Source organism: Vipera ursinii (assembly GCF_947247035.1).
Source record: "Vipera ursinii genome assembly, chromosome: 4".
Taxonomy (NCBI): Eukaryota; Metazoa; Chordata; class Lepidosauria; order Squamata; family Viperidae; genus Vipera; species Vipera ursinii.
The window spans coordinates 72,473,032-72,495,600 of record NC_139514.1 but is presented as its reverse complement, the minus strand read 5'-3'; the positions used below and the strand labels follow the sequence as shown (position 1 = coordinate 72,495,600).

The 22,569-nt window shown below is 39.8% G+C and overlaps 1 protein-coding gene across 5 annotated transcripts in view; it reads left to right on the top strand.

Annotated features, from left to right (window-relative positions):
- The window catches only part of TBL1X (transducin beta like 1 X-linked), a 298,248-nt gene that overhangs the window by 153,673 nt on the left and 122,006 nt on the right, over positions 1 to 22,569 (top strand). For 2 of the 5 annotated variants that reach the window (XM_083362702.1, XM_083362699.1), the window contains exon 3: positions 15,499 to 15,606. The exons of 1 other annotated variant lie outside the window; for it this stretch is intronic. Coding sequence is in view for 3 of the 4 variants with exons in the window: in XM_083362699.1 (XP_083218825.1) it covers positions 15,549 to 15,606 (58 nt within the window). In the remaining variant the exon portion in view is untranslated. Of the gene's footprint in view, positions 1 to 7,853; positions 8,040 to 14,440; positions 14,631 to 15,498; positions 15,607 to 22,569 lie in introns of those variants that run through there. 2 more of the 5 variants (XM_083362700.1, XM_083362698.1) reach the window with 2 other exon arrangements.

The window sequence follows — 22,569 nt, the reverse complement described above, 5'->3', positions numbered from 1 at the left end:
TGTTACTTAAGGAGGCATTAGCCCACTGCTCCACCCAGGCTCTAATTTAGCAGAAAGGTTTGAAGAACTAAAAGTGAGAAGCACAGAACAGTTCCTGCCAAAAGAAGCCCCCATCCCCCTTTTCACAGAGCTAACGGCCCTCCAACCCCTGGAGTTCCCTCTTAGGGCTTCCAGTCCCACAGAAGAAGAGGAACTAGGGCCCCTCAGCAGTGGGGAGTATGACAGCCCCCACAGAAGGAGGGGCAGCAACCACTGAGCCTAAATCAGCAGATTGGGGTGTTGCAGAAGCCTGAAAAGCAACAGCCAATTGGGGGACAACAGTCCCAAGCAGACTGGTCACCACCCCCGAGTGCTGAGCAACCACTGAGGGACCCGCAAGTGTGGGAGGCACCACAGCATTTGAGACTAACACCTCTCTTAGTAGATCAGCAGCAGAGGGCGCCACTATTCCCTGCAGCCAAAATCCAGAGTAGACAACAGCAACCCCCATCTGTCCAACAACCATTGAGGGGCCCACAACAGCAGGTGGTGCTACAATGTCCCGCTGACCAGCAGCACCGTCCCCTCAGACCACCATGGCAGGGGAAGCAGCAGCAGGGTCCAAATGTGCAACCCCTGGGCCTACAGTAGCACCAATGGGATAGACAGCATTTGGGTGTCCAAGAGCAGCAATGGGGGCCCTGGCAGCCATTGAACCAACAACCAGGAGGGGGCCAGCAGCAATGGGGGGCCCAGGAACCAATGATGAGCCCACCCTTCAGAGAAACCTTTGATGGGGACCCAGAGAAACTGATTTTCTTCCACAACTACATTCGCTCTCATCTGAATCGCTGGGGTCATCTCTATCCGGACCCGGGTGCGATGGTCGATGTGATTGCATCCATCCTAGAAGGAGAAGCATGCAAATGGTTGAACAATTTATATAACAAGCAGGCCCCTGAATTGGAGGACCCCCACCTTTTCCTCCTCGGGCTGAGGGAAAGATTTGAGGACACATCCATTGCCCTCAAACCGGAAGAACAAATCCATAAGATAAAGCAAGCTGGCCGGCCTGCCCTAGAGTACATTTGGGAGTTTCGAAAGATGGCAGGTTGGATAGCAATCAATAATTCATCTTTTTAAAGAAGGGTTAGACGACCACCTTTCTCAGACATGTATCTACAGAGCTGTGCCCGACCAGCTGCATGAATGGTACCAGGCAGCGGTGAAATTAGATGTTCAGCTCGTCTGCTATAAAAAGCCTCTCCCACCTGAAGCTGTGCCAAAGCCAGAACCCAGATGGCTACCACCACCACCCGAAAACCCCCAATGACTGCTTACTGCCGAAAGACCTAGACCACCTACAGGTCTGCCAATCAAGTGCTTTTGATGTGGACAGCAGGGACATCAAGCAGCAAACTACCCAATAAGAAATTGGGACTGAAATTCTTGGGGCCTTTCCCCATTGTGAAAATCATCAATCCGGTCACATTAAAATTGAAACTCCCCAGACTTTTGTGAAAAATTCACCTGGTGTTCAATTGTAGCTTACAGAAAACTTTTCGAGCCTCCACTTTAAGACCTCCCCCTAAGAAAGCACCTGGACCCCTCATAGTAGCAGGTCACACCCGTTATGAAGTGAAACGTATTCTTGACTCTAGAATCTTTAAGGGAAAATTGCAGTACCTAGTACAATAGAAGGGATACCGATTGTCTGAAGCCATTTGGGTGAAATCTAGTGATGTGAAAGCTGAGAGACTTATCAAAAGGTTTTATGAGAAACACCCCAACAAACCAAAAGCCAGTTCCTAACTTGTGTTTTGTTTACATTACAGCAGACATGTCAAACACAAGGCCCGGGGGCCAGATCCGGCCCGCGAAGTGGTTTCATGCGGCCTGCGAAGCCATCCTGGAAACAGTGAGGGAATGGCCCCCACTGCCTTGGCCCTGGCCCAGAGATCCTCCTCCTGCCAGAGACCCTCAGATCTGTCCCACTCTTGCCCAGGCCCCCATAGGCACCCTTGATGCGAATGATGTAGAGCTGGCCACGCCCACCCAGTAGGCCATACACACTCTAGTCACGCCCACCTAGTAGGCCACGCCCACCCAGGCCATACCCACCCGGCCCCCTGAGGGCAACTGCAATGCTGATGTGGCCCTCAATGAAATTGAGTTTGATACCCCTGCATTACAGGATCTGTCCTTTTTGTAAGGGGGGCCGGATGTCAACGCTGCTAACATTGAATGTTCTTGCTTGACAAGAGATGAAGAAGCAGCTATTTCATATGTTAAACTTGTGTATTGCTTTAAGAGATAGGGTTAAGGCTGGGAGAGGAAGATTGTGCCTCAAGGCCATATGACATTAAAGAAGATAAGAACTTGGTGGGTTGTCTAACGGAAGGGAACTGATTATTTAAATCAATTGGAGAATATAATTAATGACAAAATTAGAAAGGTGGAGAATTGTGTTTAATATATTGTGCAAGGAGGCGGAGATTTCAGATTCCAGCTTCCTTCAAGAAAGCATTTGCCGGTGTATTAGTCTAAATAAAGGACTTTTAAGATAAACAATGCCTCAGAGTCACTTGAAAAGGCCATACGTCGGAAACTTGACACCTGGGTTGTATAAACAGAGGCATAGAATCAAGATCACACAAAGTACCAGTACCACTTTATAAAGCCCTAGTAAGACCACATCTGGAATACTGCAGCCAATTTTGGTCACCATATCAAAAAAAAAAAGATGCTGAGAGTCTGGAAAAAATTCAGAGAAGAGCAACTAAGATGGTCAAAGGTTTGGAAAACGTATGAAGAATGGCTGTGGAACTTTGATTTGGCCATTCTAAAGAAAAGAAGAAATAGGGGAAACATTATAGCAGTATTCCAGTATCTGAGGGGCACCAAGAAGAGGGGGTAAGATTGTTCACCAGAGCACCAGAGGGGAGAAAGAACAATGGTTGGAAACTGATCAGAGAGAGAAGCAACCTGGAATTATGGAGAAACTTCCTGATAGGATAATCAACCAGTTAAACAGCTTACCCCCAGAAATCGTCAGCTCTCCATCGCTGGAAGTTTTTAAAAAGAGACTGGACAATCACCTGTCTGAGATAGTATAGGTCCTCCTGCTTGAGCAGGAAGCTGGTGTAGAAGACCTCCAAGGTCCCTTCCAGCTCTATTCTATTCTATTCTATTCCATAAGAAATTCTGGACTTGAACCAGCTGATTACCCTGCGATGATATTTGGACCTTGGACTTTGCCTGACCATTCTTGTGCCTGCTGCTTTGGATTTGGACTTTCTTTCAAGGCAAGCTTGATGGACTTTTAGGGACTTGTTTATGTTTATATGTGTGTGCCTGCATGCACAGGTGTATTTGCAGATACATTTCCTTTTTTGTTTGTTCTTTTGCTTGAGAAACCCATAACGAACTTTGCAAAGCTGTATACTTATTTGTGAGTGTTGATGTGAAAATAAGAGAACACCAGCACTGAACAAGCAGTAGTTATGACTGGTCTGCAGTGTTCCAGCCAGTGCTTCCATGGTCATGTGACTCCAATTCAGCCCAAACAACCAGTCCTGATGTCACATAGTCTTGCAGTCACATGATCATCATTTGCTACCTTCTCTGCCAGCATCTCACCAGCAATGTCAAGGGGGAAGCTGGCAGAAATTGGAAGTCACAATGACACGTGTTCCTTGCTTAATGATGGTAATTGAAGACATCCAAAATTGTCATCACTAATCATCATGGTTATATGGCATCATGCTGTACAGTTGCATTGCTTAGTAACAGAAATTCCAGTTCCTATTACTGTTGTTAACTGAAAACTAAATTTTAAATATGGAAACAGATACAGAAAACGAGAAGTTTTGAAACATCTCTGTACTGACAAGAAGGTTCCAACTTCAAATTGTTATGTTAAAGGATGCTAATAGACTGTAGTAACTGATTCAAAGCAGATAAAAAAGTTAGAAGTGAAATGCTATACATTATCTTTTCAGTGATCAATATCTAAGATACCTTAGAAGACATACCCTATTTACAAGAACATCTTGTACATTATTGCTGTAAAAGCAAAGAATAGTAAGAAAGAGTCATCATGAGCTTCATTGATTACAGAAAGATCTTTGCTTGTGTCAATAATTTTAAGCTACAGAATGTGCTTAGGAAAATGTGAATCCCAGAACATCTTATTGTCCTATATGAAACCTATGTACAAGACAAGAAACCACAATCTGGGCAGAACATGAGAGAACAAACTGGCTCCCATTCAACAAAGGAGTGAGACAAAGCTTTATTTATTTATGCAACCCATATGCTTTTAACGTGATTTCTTTCTTCATTGTAACAAGTTTTACCAAAATTAAAAAAAACAGACAAGGGGAAATTAATATAGATACAGTGAGGGGGGAAAAGCATTTGATCCCCTGCTGATTTTGTACATTTGCCCACTGACAAAGAAATGATCAGTCTATAATTTTAATGGTAGGTTTATTTTAACAGTGAGAGACAGAATAACAACAAAAAAATCCAGAAAAATGCATTTCAAAAAAGTTATAAATTAATTTGCATTTTAATGAGTGAAATAAGTATTTGATCCCCTTTCAATCAGCAAGATTTCTGGCTCCCAGGTGTCTTTTATACAGGTTACGAGCTGAGATTAGGAGCACTAGTGCCGGACTTTGAAGAAGCAGGATAGAAAAGATATTGATGCTTTTGAACTTTGGTGTTGGAGAAGACTTCTAAAAATACTCAGAGCCAAGAAAACGAACAAACAATCCTAGAACAAATCAATCCAGAATTTTTATTGAAGGCACAAATAACCAGGTTCAAATTACTGTATTTTGAATATATTTATGAAAAGATCCAGCTATGTATAATACACATAGCTAGATTAATTTGATTACAGCTGTGATGGGTGTAATGTTGGAGATTGGGACAGATCATCCTGAAAAAATTCTACCTTTGTGGTTGCTAAAATTTGACATTGAACTGAAGGTGCATAATCATTTAATCTGTGACATACATAAATAAATCCTCATAAATACAGACTTTCTGGCAGGAAGTCAGAGAGGTTTTGTTGAATGTGAAAGAAGATGCTACTGATTTAGTACAGTTAGCATTTTTGAAAAAAGTTATGTCAACCAGCAATGAGAAACCAAAGAAGCGAGAAGAAATTGAACTGAAACAGACTTTGTCTTCCTAGAATCAAAATTCATCAGAATAGCAAACACAATAATTAAATAGATGTCTTTCATTATGACAAAACTAAACAAAATACTAAGGAGCTGAGATACTACATTGTCAAATTCTATATGCTGAGATACTACATTGTCAAATTCTATATATCCTAGTTAAAAATTCAGTAATGAAATCACCAGAAATTGATGCTTCTGAATTATGATTGTGTTACTGGAGAAAATTGTTGAAAATACCCTAGACTAGAAGAACAAGTCATTCAATGTCAAATGAATATTTTGGACATATAAGGTGAAGGCAAAGGTCAGTAGAGAAGACCTCAACAATTGAGTAAATTGAAGACAATTGAAAATAAGCCTACCTCAGATAAGATTGTCAAATACTATCACTGACAACATATGTGTAAGCTTACAAGTATTAAGAGAAGCAGTTGTGCTGACAAACAATCTTGGCAAACCAATATATATTGGGGCAACAAGAGTCAAAAATAACTGAGCAACAGCAAAAGAGCTTCCAAAACTAATTTCAAACTTAGGCCGCTTTTTAAAAGGTGATAAGAACACCAAAACATTTACTTTGATGTGGTAGCAACCTGTTTTGATTTTGAAATGGTGAAGATTTCAAACTCAAACTACTTTGCATTTCAGTAAGTATAATTCTCTGGAGAAAGGGTTTTGGTTCTTAAGTCATATTATCAAATTCTTGCTGAGAAGCCCAATGAAGCAAAACACCAGAGACATTGCGCTCTCTAATGTAAACTTTATTAGGCATTAGCAAATGGATAAGAAAGAAAGGAAACTAGCTCTAAGAAAGTGGCAGGAAGCAGATAGTTAAAAGAGTGAAACTTTCCCTCTCCTCTCTGACAGTTCAGAACATATTGTCCAATATATCTTCCAGTAATTATTATGAGGAAAAAACTTTAGTCGCCAAAACAACTCTTCAGTGGCTTTGGCTTTCCCATTGGTAAGGAACACCTGTGGATCCAAATGTCTCCCCCCACAATACTGTAAACAAGCTATAATATGCATTACAGCAGTCCTAAAGACAGTAGGTTTCGTAGCTTGACACATATAAGTATTCTAATTCAAATAAGTTGGACAATTCTATTAGCTGCTGCATTTTAACATAGCTGGCACTATCTATTAAGGTAAGAGGATACATAATTTTAATTGTTTACTGGTGTGGCATACCATGGTATAAAGCAGTTGCATTTGGAAAATAAATATATGCAGCTTTATGTTATAAATATATTAACAACTCATCAGTTCAGTAGGATGGTGGATACTTTCTTGACTATCTAATCTTTGCATTCTTATAACCAGAGATAATTTGTAAATATAAATTTTCTGTCAAACTTCTCTGCTAGCAAACAGATTTTGTTCATATTTAAACAATAAGTACTAACAAATCTTGATAAAGGATTTTCATGTTCCTTCAAAATATGTCACATGCTTATTATCATATATAGTTTATTTCTTCCTTTGAGAATATTGCAGATAATTTCAGATCACTGAGCTGTATTTTATGACTGAAAGAAAATTTAGATCAGGTGTAGGCAACCTTGGCTCTTTTATGACTTGTGGACTTCAACTCCCAGAATATGCTTATGACATATTTTCAACGAACAAATGAAATTAAGCACTTCCTCTTCCGGTACTTGTTCCTTTTTTGTTAAGTACACATTTGTACTCCTATTACCTCATCTGAATATTTTTGAACATATTTACCATTTTAACATCAAATTATATGAATTGGAATTTGTTTTCACTGTTTTAGCAATCAAATGACATGTCAACTGCTTTCAGTTGGGTGCATCTTTTTAAAATGTTCAATCAATGATATCTTCCTATTTAGATGAATACTACATGAAGCTGTCACAGATACTATCACATAATTTTGTTTCTGCCATTGTTTGCTATATATTAAAAGGTAAAGGTAAAGGTTCCCCCGCACATGCGTGCTAGTCGTTTCCAACTCTAGGGGCTGGTGCTCATCTCCGTTTCAAAGCCGAAGACCCAGCGCTTGTCCGAGGACGTCTCCATGGTCATGTGGCCAGCATGACTAGATGCCAAAGGCGCACGGAATGCTGTTACCTTCCCACCCTAGTGGTCCCTATTTTTCTACTTGCATTTTTACGTGCTTTCGGACTGCTAGGTTGGCAGAAGCTGGGACGAGTAACAGGTGCTCACTCTGTTATGCGGCACTCGGGATTCGACCCGCCAAACTGCCGACCTTCTGATCGACAAGCTCAGCATCCTAACCCACTGAGTCACCGCATCCCTATATTGCTATATATTATCATAGCCTAATTAATGGAAGCCATTAATACTGATATCAAAAGTTTGACAGTTTGTCACATAAAGTGGATAGTTGACTATTGTTATGTATTTACTTCATTGTTTAATTCTTTTTTAAATTTTGTATTTTATGTTTTTAACTTTTTATTGTTGTGAGCCGCCCCGAGTCCTTAGGGAGAAGGGCGGCATATAAATTTAATAAATTCAATTCAATTAATAAATTCAATTTTTCAATGTTGGAACATAATTATAATCAAATATATATTGTTACTGTTACTAACTTTTCTAACTTCTTTTAACTTCAGTAGTGTGATCCAATTGTTCTCACACCTTTCCTTCTTGAGGGTCCGGTCCAAGCCAGGAATAAGCAAAATGGAGACTGCTTTAGAAAGAAGGTTGTAGTTTATTGAAGAGCAGAGCCAGACAGATATGTGACTCTGGGAAAGCTGACCTCATGATGCTGGGTTTTTAATACCTTCTTGGGCTTTTATGTTTGGAGTTGTTTCCTGTTCCTGTGGCATAAACTTTGACCTGAGCTTTTTGAGTGTGTCTTTTTTGGTATTGGTGAGTTAATCCTATTATGTCCTAAAGATCATGTCTTTAGAGTTTGGGTGGGGGTATGTAGATTTTAGGGGTCTTTGTCTTTCTAATCTCATCAGCTCCAAGCTTCCTGGCCCCAACCTTTCCGAATAGGGTTATCATATCTGCATTTCTGCAAACCTGGTCTCTGCCTGGGGCTATTAAGAAAACTGGGCCTGCTTTTCTACCTTTTAAGATCCTTTGGGAAAATATAATCTGACTTTTTAATATTCCCCAAAATATTTATTTCTCGGGGGGTGCTGTTTTTCTACACCTTGATTGCATAAGCTAATATACTGTATTAATATCAAAGTATTTCATATTTCAGAAAGATTAACCAAAGTTCTTAAATCTCAGAAGTAGGAATTTTTTTATTTCTTTTTTTTTTGGCAGGGGAATTTTATGTGATAAAAAATAATTAAAATAAAAGGAAAAAGGAAGCATTATACAAAAGACAATTTAGATTGCCTGTTTAATTTTTTTTCTCCTTCCTTCCTTCCTTCCTTCCTTCCTTCCTTCCTTCCTTCCTTCCTTCCTTCCTTCCTTGGATGCATTATATTCTGAACTTATTTAAGCTTGAATTATTATTCTAAACCTGAAATTTTTAGAAAGTTAACATTGATCATAGACTTTCTGCAGCCTGAAATTTAACTTATTTGAAACTCTTGGAGGGAGAAATGGATGCAACGTCTTTTGGAGGGAGGAAAATTCAGCCTTTTTGAAAAGAAGAGAGAAACTAATTCAACCTGTTTTGTGGGGGAAGGGCTCCTTTGTGCGTTGGAAGCTTTGGGGTTTAAAGCCAGTCAGTTACCAGTGCAAGGCTGGCTGGCTACAGTGCTGTCCAGGAAAATCCCAAGCTTGCTTCCTGAGTTTAATTGCAGAGGAAGGTTGCCTGGCACTGTTGTAGCTCACACTGAGGGAGAGTTCCTGACATAAGGTCCTCCTGCTCAACCTGTGCTGGGGCAGCACCAAGCAATCTTACTGCATCAAATGAACATGTAGGAAAGTCACAAACCTGGAATTTCAGTTACTGGTCACTAAATTTATTATTATTTAGCTTTAAAATATACCTTATGTTTTGTTGTATTTTAATTTTATTTTCTTAATTGTTACTCAACTGCATTTTAATCTGGTTTCAGCCACACTTAGTAGTGTTGTTGACTACAGCAATGTCTTTGGTGCTCAGTTTGTTTACTTGTAAAACAGTGACTTGAAATGCCAATAATTTTACTGGCACAATTGAATCTTATGCTTTATTTATAAATTAGACCTCTGTTGCTTGTCTTTTAATAAAAGAACACTTTGATTTTATAAAACTTGTTTTAAAGTTTAGTATACAGTTTTAAAAAACCTCCCTTTTTATAACCCTGTAAGCCAGGGGTCCCCAACCCCCGGTCCATGGACCAGTACCAGGCTGCAGCATGCCAACAAGTGGTCTGCACAAACAAGCAAAGCTCTGTGGGATGCAGGCAGCACACAAAACCATGCCCTCTGTGGTCCATGGGAAAACCTTTCTCCATGGAATCGGTCCCTGGTACCCAAAGGGTTGGGAACCTCTGCTGTAAGCCCTTTAATTCAGTATGGTTAACAAAATGTGTGAGGAAAGAGGATGACTGAGAATGAAGGCAGCTTCAAGAGTTGTTTGGGAGTTTTCATCAGCCTAAGAACTGATATGATTATGGAGTTTTCAGATATTTTATGTCATTTCAGCCAATACAGATTATCCATACTTCCTGTAAAGTTTTAAAACAACTGTCTTTCTTCATCCCTGCTTTTAGGGCATTCTGATAAAAATGATCTTCTTAAATAGAAAGAGATCACTGATAGGTATTGAAAACTTATTGGGGGCATCAAAGAGTGTCAATGCAACATTGATAAAATCATTGTAAAGCAGTAGACAGAGCAGTAAAGATAATGCAGATTCTATGGTGATGGTTCAGAAAAGCAGTCAGAGAAAGAAAACTCTCAAAGAAAAAAACAAAGATGTTTTAGGAATCCTGAAAATGTTGAGATAAGTTAGAGTTTAAACAGTACATTGAAAGGTACCTGTGTCTAAAATATTTTTTCAAGCCGTAGTGTATATTTTGTGCCTCATTCTCCCATACATTGATACTGAATATTGTTCCAAAGATAGGCCAACGTCAATCTTAGCAATTTTTTCTGTTACCTTCAGTTGTATTGGTTGGCATCAGTAGCAATAGTAGTGTAATAGTAGAAAACAGTACCAGCAGCAGAAAATGGGTATTTTGGACATGGAAATAATAAATATGAAGATATAATTGATATGTTAATTGGTATTGTTTATTAGACTTACAAATGGTTCATTGTAAGTTCTTTCCAATTAAATGTCTGTTTTGCTGTGATATACAGGTAGTCCTCAAGTTACAAACGTAATGGAGCCTGCCCATGCCATTTGTAATTCGAGGACTCGTAGGAGTGAATATCATATCTTGAAGGCGATCACTCCCTGTTTCCGCCCACACATGTGCTAATCAAATGCCCAGCTCGTTAAGTGCACGAGATATCTTAGGGTGGGGAAGGCCATGGGGGCCTAGTGATGGACCAGGACATCTGCTTCAGACCACCCAAGGCCTCCCCTGACCCACTGAGATACCTCATTCTCCTTCCCCTGGGTCCCCACCATTGCCCCCCCATCCTGCCAGGCCGGATCACTTACCTTGTGAAGATCTGTCTCCTCTACAGCTTCTCTGTTTCTTTGTCTGCTCCCAGAGAGAGCAGGATGAGCACACCCTGCACGGCTTCTCTGACTTCTGGAACAGCAGGCAGCATCAGTGAGTTTCCTCCAAAGACTTCCAGGCTCAGCGCAGAAAAGCATTTGCATGCTGAAGGGAGATGTGGGACAGTGAAATCACATTGCTTCAAGCCTCCTGATAATATGCAAACACTTTTCGTGCAGAGACTGGAAGCTTCTGGATGCCTTGATCTCGTGGGGAAGTCAGGCACCCATTCCCTGCAAAAGCGGATGGGTACCTGAAGTCTCATGAAATGCCCCCCAGAAGCTTTTAGCTTCTGGCCGAAAAGTGTTTATACAGGTGAAACTCGAAAAATTAGAATATTGTGCAAAAGTTCATTTATTTCAGTAATGCAACTTAAAAGGGGAAACTAATATATGAGATAGACTCAATACATGCAAAGCAAGATAGTTCAAGCCGTGATTTGTCATAATTGTGATGATTATGGCTTACAGCTCATGAAAACCCCAAATCCACAATCTCAGAAAATTAGAATATTGTGAAAAGGTGCAATATTCTAGGCTCAAAGTATCCCACTCTAATCAGCTAATTAAGCCATAACACCTGCAAAGGGTTCCTGAGCCTTTACATGGTCTCTCAGTCTGGTTCAGTAGGAATCACAATCATGGGGAAGACTAATGACCTGACAGTTGTGCAGAAAACTATCATTGACACCCTCCATAAGGAGGGAAAGCCTCAAAAGGTAATTGCAAAAGAAGGTGGATGTTCCCAAAGTGCTGTATCAAAGCACATTAATAGAAAGTTATGTGGAAGGGAAAAGTGTGGAAGAAAAAGGTGCACAAGCAGCAGGGATGACCGCAGCCTGGAGAGGATTGTCAGGAAAAGGCCATTCAAAAGTGTCGGGGACTTTCACAAGGAGTGGACTGAGGCTAGAGTCAGTGCATCAAGAGCCACCACACACAGACAGATCCTGGACATCTCGTATTCCTCTTGTCAAGCCGCTCCTGAACAACAAACAACATCAGAAGCATCTTACCTGGGCTAAAGAAAAACAGACCTGGTCTGTTGCTCAGTGGTCCAAAGTCCTCTTTTTTGATGAGAGCAACTTTTGCATCTCATTTGGAAACCAAGGACCCAGAGTCTGGAGGAAGAATGGAGAGGCACACACTGCAAGATGCTTGAAGTCCAGTGTGAAGTTTCCACAGTCTGTGTTGATTTGGGGAGCCATGTCATCTGCTGGTGTTGGTCCACTGTGCTTCATTAAGTCCAGGGTCAACACAGCCGTCTACCAGGAGATTTTGCAGCACTTCATGCTTCCTTCTGCAGACGAGCTTTATGGGGATGCTGACTTCATTTTCCAGCAGGACTTGGCACCTGCCCACACTGCCAAAAGCACCAAAACCTGGTTCAATGACTGTGGGATAACTGTGCTTGATTGGCCAGCAAACTTGCCTGACCTGAACCCCATAGAGAATCTATGGGGCATTGCCAAGAGAAAGATGAGAGACATGAGACCGAACAATGCAGAAGAGCTGAAGGCCGCTATTGAAGCATCCTGGTCTTCCATAACACCTCAGCAGTGCCATAGGCTGATAGCTTCCATGCCACGCCGCATTGAGGCAGTAATTGCTGCAAAAGGGGCCCAAACCAAGTACTGAGTACATATGCATGCTTATACTTTTCAGAGGTCCGATATTGTTCTATGTACACTCCTTGTTTTATTGATTGCATGTAATATTCTAATTTTCTGAGATTGTGGATTTGGGGTTTTCATGAGCTGTACGCCATAATCATCACAATTATGACAAATCACGACTTGAACTACCTTGCTTTGCATGTAATGAGTCTATCTCATATATTGTTGTTGTTAGCTGCGAAGTCGTGTCCGACCCATCACGACCCTATGGACAACATTCCTCCAGGCCTTCCTGTCCTCTACCATCTTCTGGAGTCCATTTAAGCTCACGCCTACTGCTTCAGTGACTCCATCCAGCCACCTCATTCTCTGTCGTCCCCTTCTTCTATTGCCCTCGATCTTCCCCAGCATTAGGCTCTTCTCCAGGGAGTCCTTCCTTCTCATTAGGTGGCCAAAGTACTTGAGTTTTAGCTTCAGGATCTGGCCTTCTAAAGAGCAGTCAGGATTGATCTCCTCTAGGACTGACCGGTTTGATCGCCTTGCAGTCCAAGGGACTCGCAGGAGTCTTCTCCAGCACCACAGTTCAAAGGCCTCAATTCTTTGGCGCTCAGCCTTTCTTATGGTCCAACTTTCACTACCATACATTGCAACTGGAAAGACCATAGCCTTGACTATACGCACTTTCTCATATATTAGTTTCCCCTTTTAAGTTGCATTACTGAAATAAATGAACTTTTGCACGATATTCTAATTTTTCGAGTTTCACCTGCACGCCTATGGCTTGAGGCCTCTGCTGGCAAAAACAGAGCCCGTGGAGGGAGTGCGCGGTTGCTCTGGTCCTCTGTTCTCGGCAGCTGGTGAAAATGGAGCCCTCAGAGGGAGTATACGTTGTTCTAAGCCTCTGTTCTTGGCAGCAAAGGCCTCCTTGAGGCCTCTGCCACTGAGAATGGAGCCCCAAGTTGAGGTGCGCATCATCCACGGCCTCTGTTTTCACCGACAGAGGCCTTTCCTGAAGGCTTCTGCCAGTGAAAACACAGGCCAGGATGCATTCTCAGTGGAATAGGCCAGTGCTCCATGTGCAGGTGAATCCGGGGCTCCATTCTCAGTGGCATAGGCCTTGCCTGAAGGCCTCTGCTGGCAAAAACGGAGGCCAGGGGCAATGTGTGCATCACTGGCGGTTCATCATTGGAGATTTCTAAGACTAGACATTCATCTGTCCGAGATTGTATAGGTTCTCCTGCTTGAGCAGGGGGGTGGACTAGAAGACCTCCAAGGTCTCTTCCAGCTCCATTCTATTCTAAACTGGGGCTCCGTTCTCGCGGGAGAGGCCTTTTGTAAAGATAGCAAAAGGCTTTGCAAATGGAGAGAAAGTTTCAATGTTTTAGGCCTTCCCTCCAGAAGGCCTGCCACAGATCTTGTCCAGGCCTCCGTGTGCAGAGAATAGTGTCCTTAAGTACCGTGAAATCACGTAAGATCAGTAGCATAAAATCTCGCACTACTGATATCACATGATCTTGCAGTACTTTAGGTCTCCATTTTCTGCGAATGCACTGAAGACTTGAAGCACCGAAACAGGCTAAGAAACTGAAGCCTCTCTAATCTTTGCAAGGTTAATATCCACAGGCCTAGTGCCTATGGAGACCTGGCAGGGGGTGGGAATAGTCAGGGTGAATGTTGCAGTGCCTCTGCGGTCATTCATAAGGGTGAACGACTGCAGTGGTACTGCAATATTCATAATTTTGGGACTTGTTCATAAACACATAATTTCGAACGTTCGCTAAGGGAATGTTCTTAACTCAGGGATTACCTGTGGTTGTGTGATATTGATATTGTAACATAATTATTATTCCTAGTGTCATTGATATATCTGCTGTCAGAACTAAAAATGTCATTTTCTTATATTATTCTGATAAGAGTTTTTTCAGAATAAACAAACCTATGGATGTGGACTAAGCTTTAAGAACACTTAAAAGAGATAATGTACCAATTTTTAGCTGTCTTGCCACTGAATGCATTTATGTCTTTCTATATTACAGATTTCTCTACAATTGGATATTCTACATGGACTTTTTAATCATTTTTAATTATAAAGTAATCCATGTCCTTTCCAAAGAAACTTTTACTGAAAATAACAGAAATAACAGAAATATTTTTCTGTTAGGAAATACAATAGAAGGAAATAAAAGCAAATTTCTATCCCTATTGTGCAAAGTACAAATTACTGCAGTAAGTATAATTAATACCTAGGAAGAAGAGTTCTAATTTACCATGATTGTAAAACTGCAGGGGGAAATCAATCTGTATGGATGATAGATTATATGACAACATTGAAATAAAAGCACCAAATAGTTCCAAAGAAAAGTTCACATAAATAATGCACAGACATCTGCTAGACTAATGTCTGACCTTTAGCTTCAAGGAAACCTGTAGCTTAGTATAGCTTAAAGTAGCAGGTGTCACTTTAAGCAGAAGGAATTGCTGAACAGTTTGAATGAATAAATGTTTTCCTAAGTGCAAAACGGAGAGACATGTATGCACATATATGTAGAGAATTTGTAAAGAATCCATTCTGTTGTCTAACATTGTGGTGTAACTTGGTGATAAGAATGGTCCAAGTGCAACATAGACATTGGAACAATTGGACTATATATTGTATTTTAAAGGCCATTTGATATACTTTGGATTCATAGTCATAGTTAAAAATTATATTTTATTTGTAATGCAATTTTTTTAAAAAAAATATAAGCTGCAGAATCACCAGTCATTGTTCTAGATGGATCCTTTTAAACTGACTGTTATCTTGCAATATTTGGTTTTTCTGGTATGTGGGTTCATTTTACAGAGACAACCATCTAAATTTGTGAATAGTTTCAAAATAAATAATGAAAATCTCATTCAAAATGGTCAACTTACTATTGCTACACATATTTTACCCAACAATTAAACCTTTCAGTCAATTAAATAATTCATGTTTATTTCAATTAAATGCAGCTGTAACTCAGAATAACAGCTCATTTACCTTTAAAAATTCTAAATTAAAGTTAAAATTAATTGCAATCAAAAGATATATTTCTGATTATTCCTCTTTGAACAGAGCGTGGATCACACTTCTTGCAAGCCTCATTGTATTGAGGTGGGGCTAAGATGAGCATAACCAGCGATGAAGTGAATTTCTTGGTTTATCGTTACCTCCAGGAGTCAGGTAATTACTGTTCTTTTAAGAATATAATGTATTTTATTGGAGGTAACAAAATCACCTAAAGTAGATTAAAATAAATCTTATGTTAATTGATTTGTTTGACAGTATTATTTATCCCCAGTATAGCTTAACTGTTTTTTTCCTACTTCGATAAGATACAGACACTATACTTCCAATTGGCATAAAGAAATTTACAAAATTGCTAATAGGATTTATAGGAACCTCATAATGAAATGTAACAAAATCATAAAAACAGTAAAATTTTGCACAGTAAAATAATATAATATCATTCTGAATCATAACATCAGAAGATTCTATGGATGGAAAGGTTCTATTGCAGTCTTTCTCAACTTTGGCAACTTTAAGCTGTCTGGACTTCAACTTCCAGAATTCCGAAGCTAAACATATTGGCTGGGGAATTCTGGGAGTTGAAGTCCAGACACCTTAAAGTAGCCAAGGTTGAGAAACTAAATTAACTCTACTCTACTGAATAACTTTACTGAATTGATGAAGCAATATTGTTCTATTGGGCTTTAACAAATATTTGTAAGATAATAAATGTTTTTCATATATTTTGATTGATGATTAAATGAGAAGCAGCATCATTCCAAAGAACTGGAGATGAAATAATACTATGATTTTATATTGCTTGAAGATTTAAAAGCAATTATGTTGAACTGGCCTTGGAAATAATTAAAAAGCCAATTGTATAGGAGTAATAAAAGAATCATATATTAATCTCATTTGAAACTGTCATTGGTGGTTTCTATTTCTTCCATTCCTGAGCTTTTTTTGGAAGCACCAGCACAAATACCGTGTAGTAAATTTCTATAGTTCTAAATTGCCTAAACTTGTGAACATATTAAACCAATATATTTGGCACTTTTGCATATTAGAACCAAGCTACTGTATCATCATCATAATGCAGTAAAACCTTGATACACAAGACAAGTCATAAACCATCGAAAGGGGGTGAAGTCTGTATAGTAATATCCATTGTATCTGAGGTCCATTAAGTCAAGGTATCACTGAAATAATGGGTAATAATGTTAATTCAAACTCTGAAAAATAAAGTTCAACTCAGATCATTTTATTTTTATAACCTTTTTGTTATTTCAACATGCTCTTCCTTGGCATAAATCAGGGGTGTCAAACTCAATTTCATTGAGGGCCGCATCAGCATTGCGGTTGCCCTCAGGGGGCCGGGTGGGTGTGGCCAGGGTGGGCGTGGCCTACTGGGTAGGCGTGGCTAGAGTGCATATGGCCTACTGGGTGGGTGTGGCCAGCTCTACATCGTTCGCAACAAGGGTGCCTATGGGGGCCTGGGCAGGAGTGGAACAGATCTGAGGGTCTCTGGCAGAAGGAGGGTCTCTGGGCCAGGGCCAAGGCAGTGGGGGCCATTCCCTCACTGTTTCCAGGATGGTTTTGCGGGCCACATGAAACCACTTCGCGGGCCGGATCCGGCCCCCGGGCCTTGTGTTTGATATGTCTGGCATAAATTAACATTGAAAAATATTCTTTTGAGCAAAGAAAGCAGAAATAATTTATTTATTTATTTTTTATTTTAATTCCATTTATATCCCGCCATTCTCCGAAGACTCAGGGCAGCTTACAAATTTAGCAGTAGCCTTCATTCTATGTATATGCCTGCTTATTAGGGCTTTCACACACACCCCAAGCGGCATTATTACAAAGTCAGCTTAATTGCCCCCAACAATCTGGGTCCTATGCCTGAGTACCTGAGCCTCCTACCTCCCAGACTTTGGATGAAAGAGTGATGTCTTTCCAGGGGGGTTGGGTGAATGTGAAGAGAGCATTGACTAACGTTTACAAGGAGCAGGCAGATAAACGACGCTCTCCTCGAAACCCTTTTTATGTTGGGTAATTTGTTTAAGATTAAAGTTACCCAGCAGAAAATTGGGGCCAAAGTTCCTTGGTCCTTCTTCCATCACAAAAATCATAAGCACTGTTACGGTGGAATTGAAACTTCCATGATTGTTGGGGGAAAGTCCACCTTATGTGGCATTGTAGTTTGTTGAAACCTGTGTCTGAATCCACTTTAAGACCTATTCCAAAGAAGCTGCCAGGTCCAGTAGTTGTAGAGGGGGAGACACATTATGAAATAAAACGAATTCTTGATTCTAGGGTGTACAAGGGAAAGTTACAGTACCTTGTTACAGTACCTATCAGAAGCTATGTGGGTGAAATATATCAATGTGAAAGTGGACAGGCTAATAAAAAGGTTTTACGATAAATATGCTCAAAAGCCTCGAGGAAATACTTAACATTCTTTTTGTTTCCCATACAGAAGAATCTTTCCTTTTGAGTGGGGCCCATTGTCAACTGTACAATGAGCATGGCTACAGCCATTTTTTCTTCTCATTCTAAGTTGCCACATAGAATGGAGGGAGGGAGGTTGCCCAGGTGCTTCGTTAGTCAAAATAATCTTCTACCTCATGGGAACAAAGGTCATCTGCTGCTCCTGAGACTAGGGACTGGGTGTTGTATAAAAAGCCCGCCAAATAACTATATTGGGGAATGTAGTTGCTTGCATAGTTTTGTGGGTAGGACATTTAACTTTGTAATTGAGCAATTGTTACTTGTGTATTCAGACTTGGTTTCACTTTTGACCGTGCTGATACTTCGTAACTAATAAACATGTTCTTTGAGGAAATTTCAAGCCTCAGAGTTCTGCTTTATTTGTTTCTGTCTGTCAGAATCATGACAGGTAGATAATTTCCTGAAATGAGCTATTCTAGAAACTTATATGATAACTTTATTTGCACCACACAAAGATAACTTTAAACAAAAAAAGGTTTGTTGTTGTGGCAGTGAAAGAAACTGTTCTGGTTGCCTATGGGAAATATAAGTGTTTAAAAGCCTTGCTATTAATGTCAATTTTGATAGTTTATTCACTATTCATAGTTACAGGTGTTTATTATGATTAAATGCAAAGTACATCTTGGGCAAAATCTGCTAAGAATATTTTTTCTTGTTATAAAATTATCCTAATTATTGTTTCTATTACTTAAATGGTTTTCTTACAATAATTTTTATCTAATATGTAAAAGGATCTATTTCATGACCTACTTGTACTGGAAAAATGTTTAGGTTTTATGGATCAACATACTTAGCTCCAAGGAATAGTGTTTTTGCTACAAATAATTTTATTTTATGAAGATAATTTTTTTGAAAAATATAAATAAAAGTGTTAGAAGTTTTAAATAATGAATACTAGTCAAAAACTTTATTTATTTTGTCAAAAATAGTACAAGTGACAATTTTTAAAATTTCAGTACTTTGTTGTAGCATATATAAAGTAAGGTAATTATGAGCATTCACTTAATGCTCATTCAAAGTTACGTGATAAGCACCCCCTAGTGCTTACAAGTATGTCCCAAAATTACGAATATTGCAGCACCGTGGCAATTGTTCACCCTTATGAGCAACCGTAGTGGCTCTGCAACATTCACCCTGGTTATTCCCTCTCTCTCCATCCCCGCCCCCAGCCTCCCTAGGCACTAAGCCTTCAATACTTACCCTGCGAAGACCAAGATCCTTCACTTTCTTGGCTGTTCTGGGCCTTTGGTGCATTTGCAGAGAATGGAGGCCTAACGTAACGCAGGATCATGCAAGATCAGTGGGTCAAGATCTCACGCTACTGATCTCGCATGATCTCATGGTACTTTAGGCCTCTATTATCTGCAACAGAGAATGGAACCGAAGCTGAGGGGCACTACTACGTGCCTCCGGAGGCTGGATCAGGGCATCAGAGGCCTTTTCCAGGCCGCTGCCGCCCAGATCTGAGTCCGGAGAACGCTTCCGTGCCCCACTGTGGCCCCATCTGGGATTTGGAGACCTTTTCCAGGGTGCTGCTGCCCGATCTGAGGCCGGGGAATGTTTTTGCGCCCCCCACCCTGTGGCCCGATCCAGCCTCCGGAGGCCTTTTCCAGGCCACTACTGCCAGGCTCTGAGGCTGGGGGACACTTATGTAGCTCTCCATTATACTTGTAACTCAAGGACTGTAAATAGCAATATAAATATGTTACTCTTATTTAAATATTGCATAGTTTACAGGACAAACCTAAACGGTTATTTACTGAAGAGAAAAAAAGTTGAAAAGTAAATGTACTTAGTGCAATTAAACAATGTACTGAAGATCTGAAAATCCAACAAGATCAGGCTACTCTTCCCAAGAGCTCTTCCCAATGTTTTTTTGAGCAGTTAAACTTCCCCTTTTAAAGCAGTGAGAGATTTATATTGAATAACTGTTTCCAAAATCCAAAGGGCATTAACCCTAGGAGCCATTGTGGTGCAGTGGTTAGAATGCAGTATTGCAGGCTGACTTTGCCCACTGCCAGAATTTCTATCCTGACCAGCTCGAGGTTGACTCCATCTTTTTAAGGTTGGTAAAATGGCCCCAGATTGTTGGGGGCAATATACTGACTCTGTAAACCACTTAGGGAGTGCTGTAAAGCAGTAAAAAGTGTATGTAAGTACTGTTGCTATTAGCTGTCGTGCTGCAGTGTACTTACCACAGCAATTTTGGAGGGCCAATATAAAAAAATACCATAGGAGCTGAGACTGCCTCTGTGGACAAGGAACCATTGAAACTACAGTTCACATCCTGCTATATTGCATTTTCTATAACAGACATGTCAAACTCATGATGTCATGTGACATCGCGTGACATATTGGGACTGTTTTGCCATTGCTGGCAATGGGGTGGGCGCAGCTTCTATATGATGCATCCGGCCCGTGTGCTGACAGTTTGACACCCCTGTTCTATAAGGATTCACAGACTCAATAGACTTACCTAATATCTGGGAAATAGTGATCTCTTTTATGTGCAACTGCTATTATTAGATCAGTGCAAATTAGTTTCTTTGAATGTGGCCAGATTCTTTATGCTGTATTAAATAGACTCTAACTGCCCACTGATAATCCACGACCAATTGTAATATATTATTTTGTCTGCCTTTTATTTTTATTTTTTATTATTGTTTTTAATGCTTTTATTTGTAATGCTGGTCTGTGACCATAATAAAAATGGATTGATAGGTTAAAAAAAATATAATAGAAAAAAAACTATCAGAAACTAAATAAAACTTAAAACTAAAAGGAAAACCTAAAAAGTAATTATTAAAATTACATATTTTAATGTTTAATGTTATTTATTTTGAACATGTATTGTAGTTAAATGTATTATAGTTATATTGTACATTCTTGTGGCACTTTCATTACAAAGCCGATTCAAGTGAAACTTGACAAATTTCATTAATCAACATTTAGAATCTGGAATTCAAGCATTTTTTTGTAACAGTAATTTTTTTTGTAAGCTTAATATATACAAAGTTTTTCAGCAGAGAGTTTTCTGATTTTAGAAATATAATTATTAATTTCAGATTAATAACTTTAACCCCAACTATGTTCTTTGAAGAACAGAGTTCAGCCTAATAATGTTTAATCAATATGCCCAAGCAAGTAGCAATGTCCATATAAGTACCAAGTTCCTTCAAATTTATTATATCTGAAGAATAGAAAGGATGAGAGTCAACGTTTTTAAAACATTCTCTCATTGGTCCAGTAATATTGGACCAATATTGGAATTCAACATTCTGGAAGCGCAAGCAATAGAACACGGTCAAACTCGAGTCTTGGACTTTAAAAGAGCTAATTTCAATAAACTTAGAGACACCTTGGGAAGAATTCCATGGATGAGAATCCTAAAGGGGAAAACAACTCAAGAAGCTTGTGAAATTTTGAAAAGTGAGACAATAAAGGCCCAGTCTAGTACAATACCAACAAAGAAGAAAAATAACAACTCAAAAGAAACCAGCACAGCTGCATAAAGAACTCTCTTGATAAATTGAAAGATAAAAAGGACAAGTATAAGAAGTGGAAAGAGGGGCACATAACTAAGGCAGAATATCAGCAAATAGCCCGTGCCTGCAAGGATGAAGTGAGGGAAGCTAAGGCTCAAAATGAACTAAGGCTTGTGACCAAAGTAAAAAATAACAAAAAAAAGCTTCTTTCAACATGTAAAAAACAAGAAAAAAGTTAAGGAAATGATTGGTCCATTAGTGGGGGAAAGTAGCAAGAAGGTGACAAGCAACAGGGAGAAAGCAGAACTATTTAACTCGTTTTTTGCAACTGTCTTTACACAAAGGGAAAAAACAGTCCAACCTACCAAAAACAGTGCCATCAAAAACAGAATAGAAATGCAAGTTAAGATAGGCAAGAAAATGGTAAGTGAGCATCTGTCCAGCATAGACGAGTTCAAATCACCAGGACCAGATGGATTACACCCCAAGGTTCTCAAGGAACTGGCAGACGTGATCTCAGAACCACTGAACTATATTTTTCAAAGATTCTGGAGCACTGGGGAACTACCAGAGGACTGGAAGAGAGCTGATGTAGTTCCCATCTTCAAAAAAGGGAAAAAAAATAGATCCAGGAAACTACAGACCTATCAGCCTGACCTCAATACCTGGGAAGATTCTGGAAAAGATAATCAAACAACAAATCAGCAAAAACCTTGATGCAAACAAAGTCATCCCTAAAAGCCAACATGGGTTTGTCAAAAACAGATCATGCCAGACAAATCTTATTGCATTCTTTGACCAAGTGACAAAATTAGTTGACCAGAGGAATGCTGTAGATATAATTTACTTGGACTTCAGTAAGGCATTTGATAAAGTAGATCACAACCTACTACTTGAAAAGATAGAAAAATGTGGGTTAGATAGCCTCACCATCAGATGGATTCGTAGCTGGCTGACAGGCTGTATTCAGCATGTGGTCCTCAATGGAACTGCATCTACATGGAAGGAAGTGTGTAGTGAGGTGCCCCAGGGCTCTGTTCTGGGCCCAGTGCTCTTCAACATCTTCATCAATGATTTGGATGAGGGGATAGATGGGGAACTCATCAAATTTGCAAACGACACCAAGCTGGCAGGAATAGCC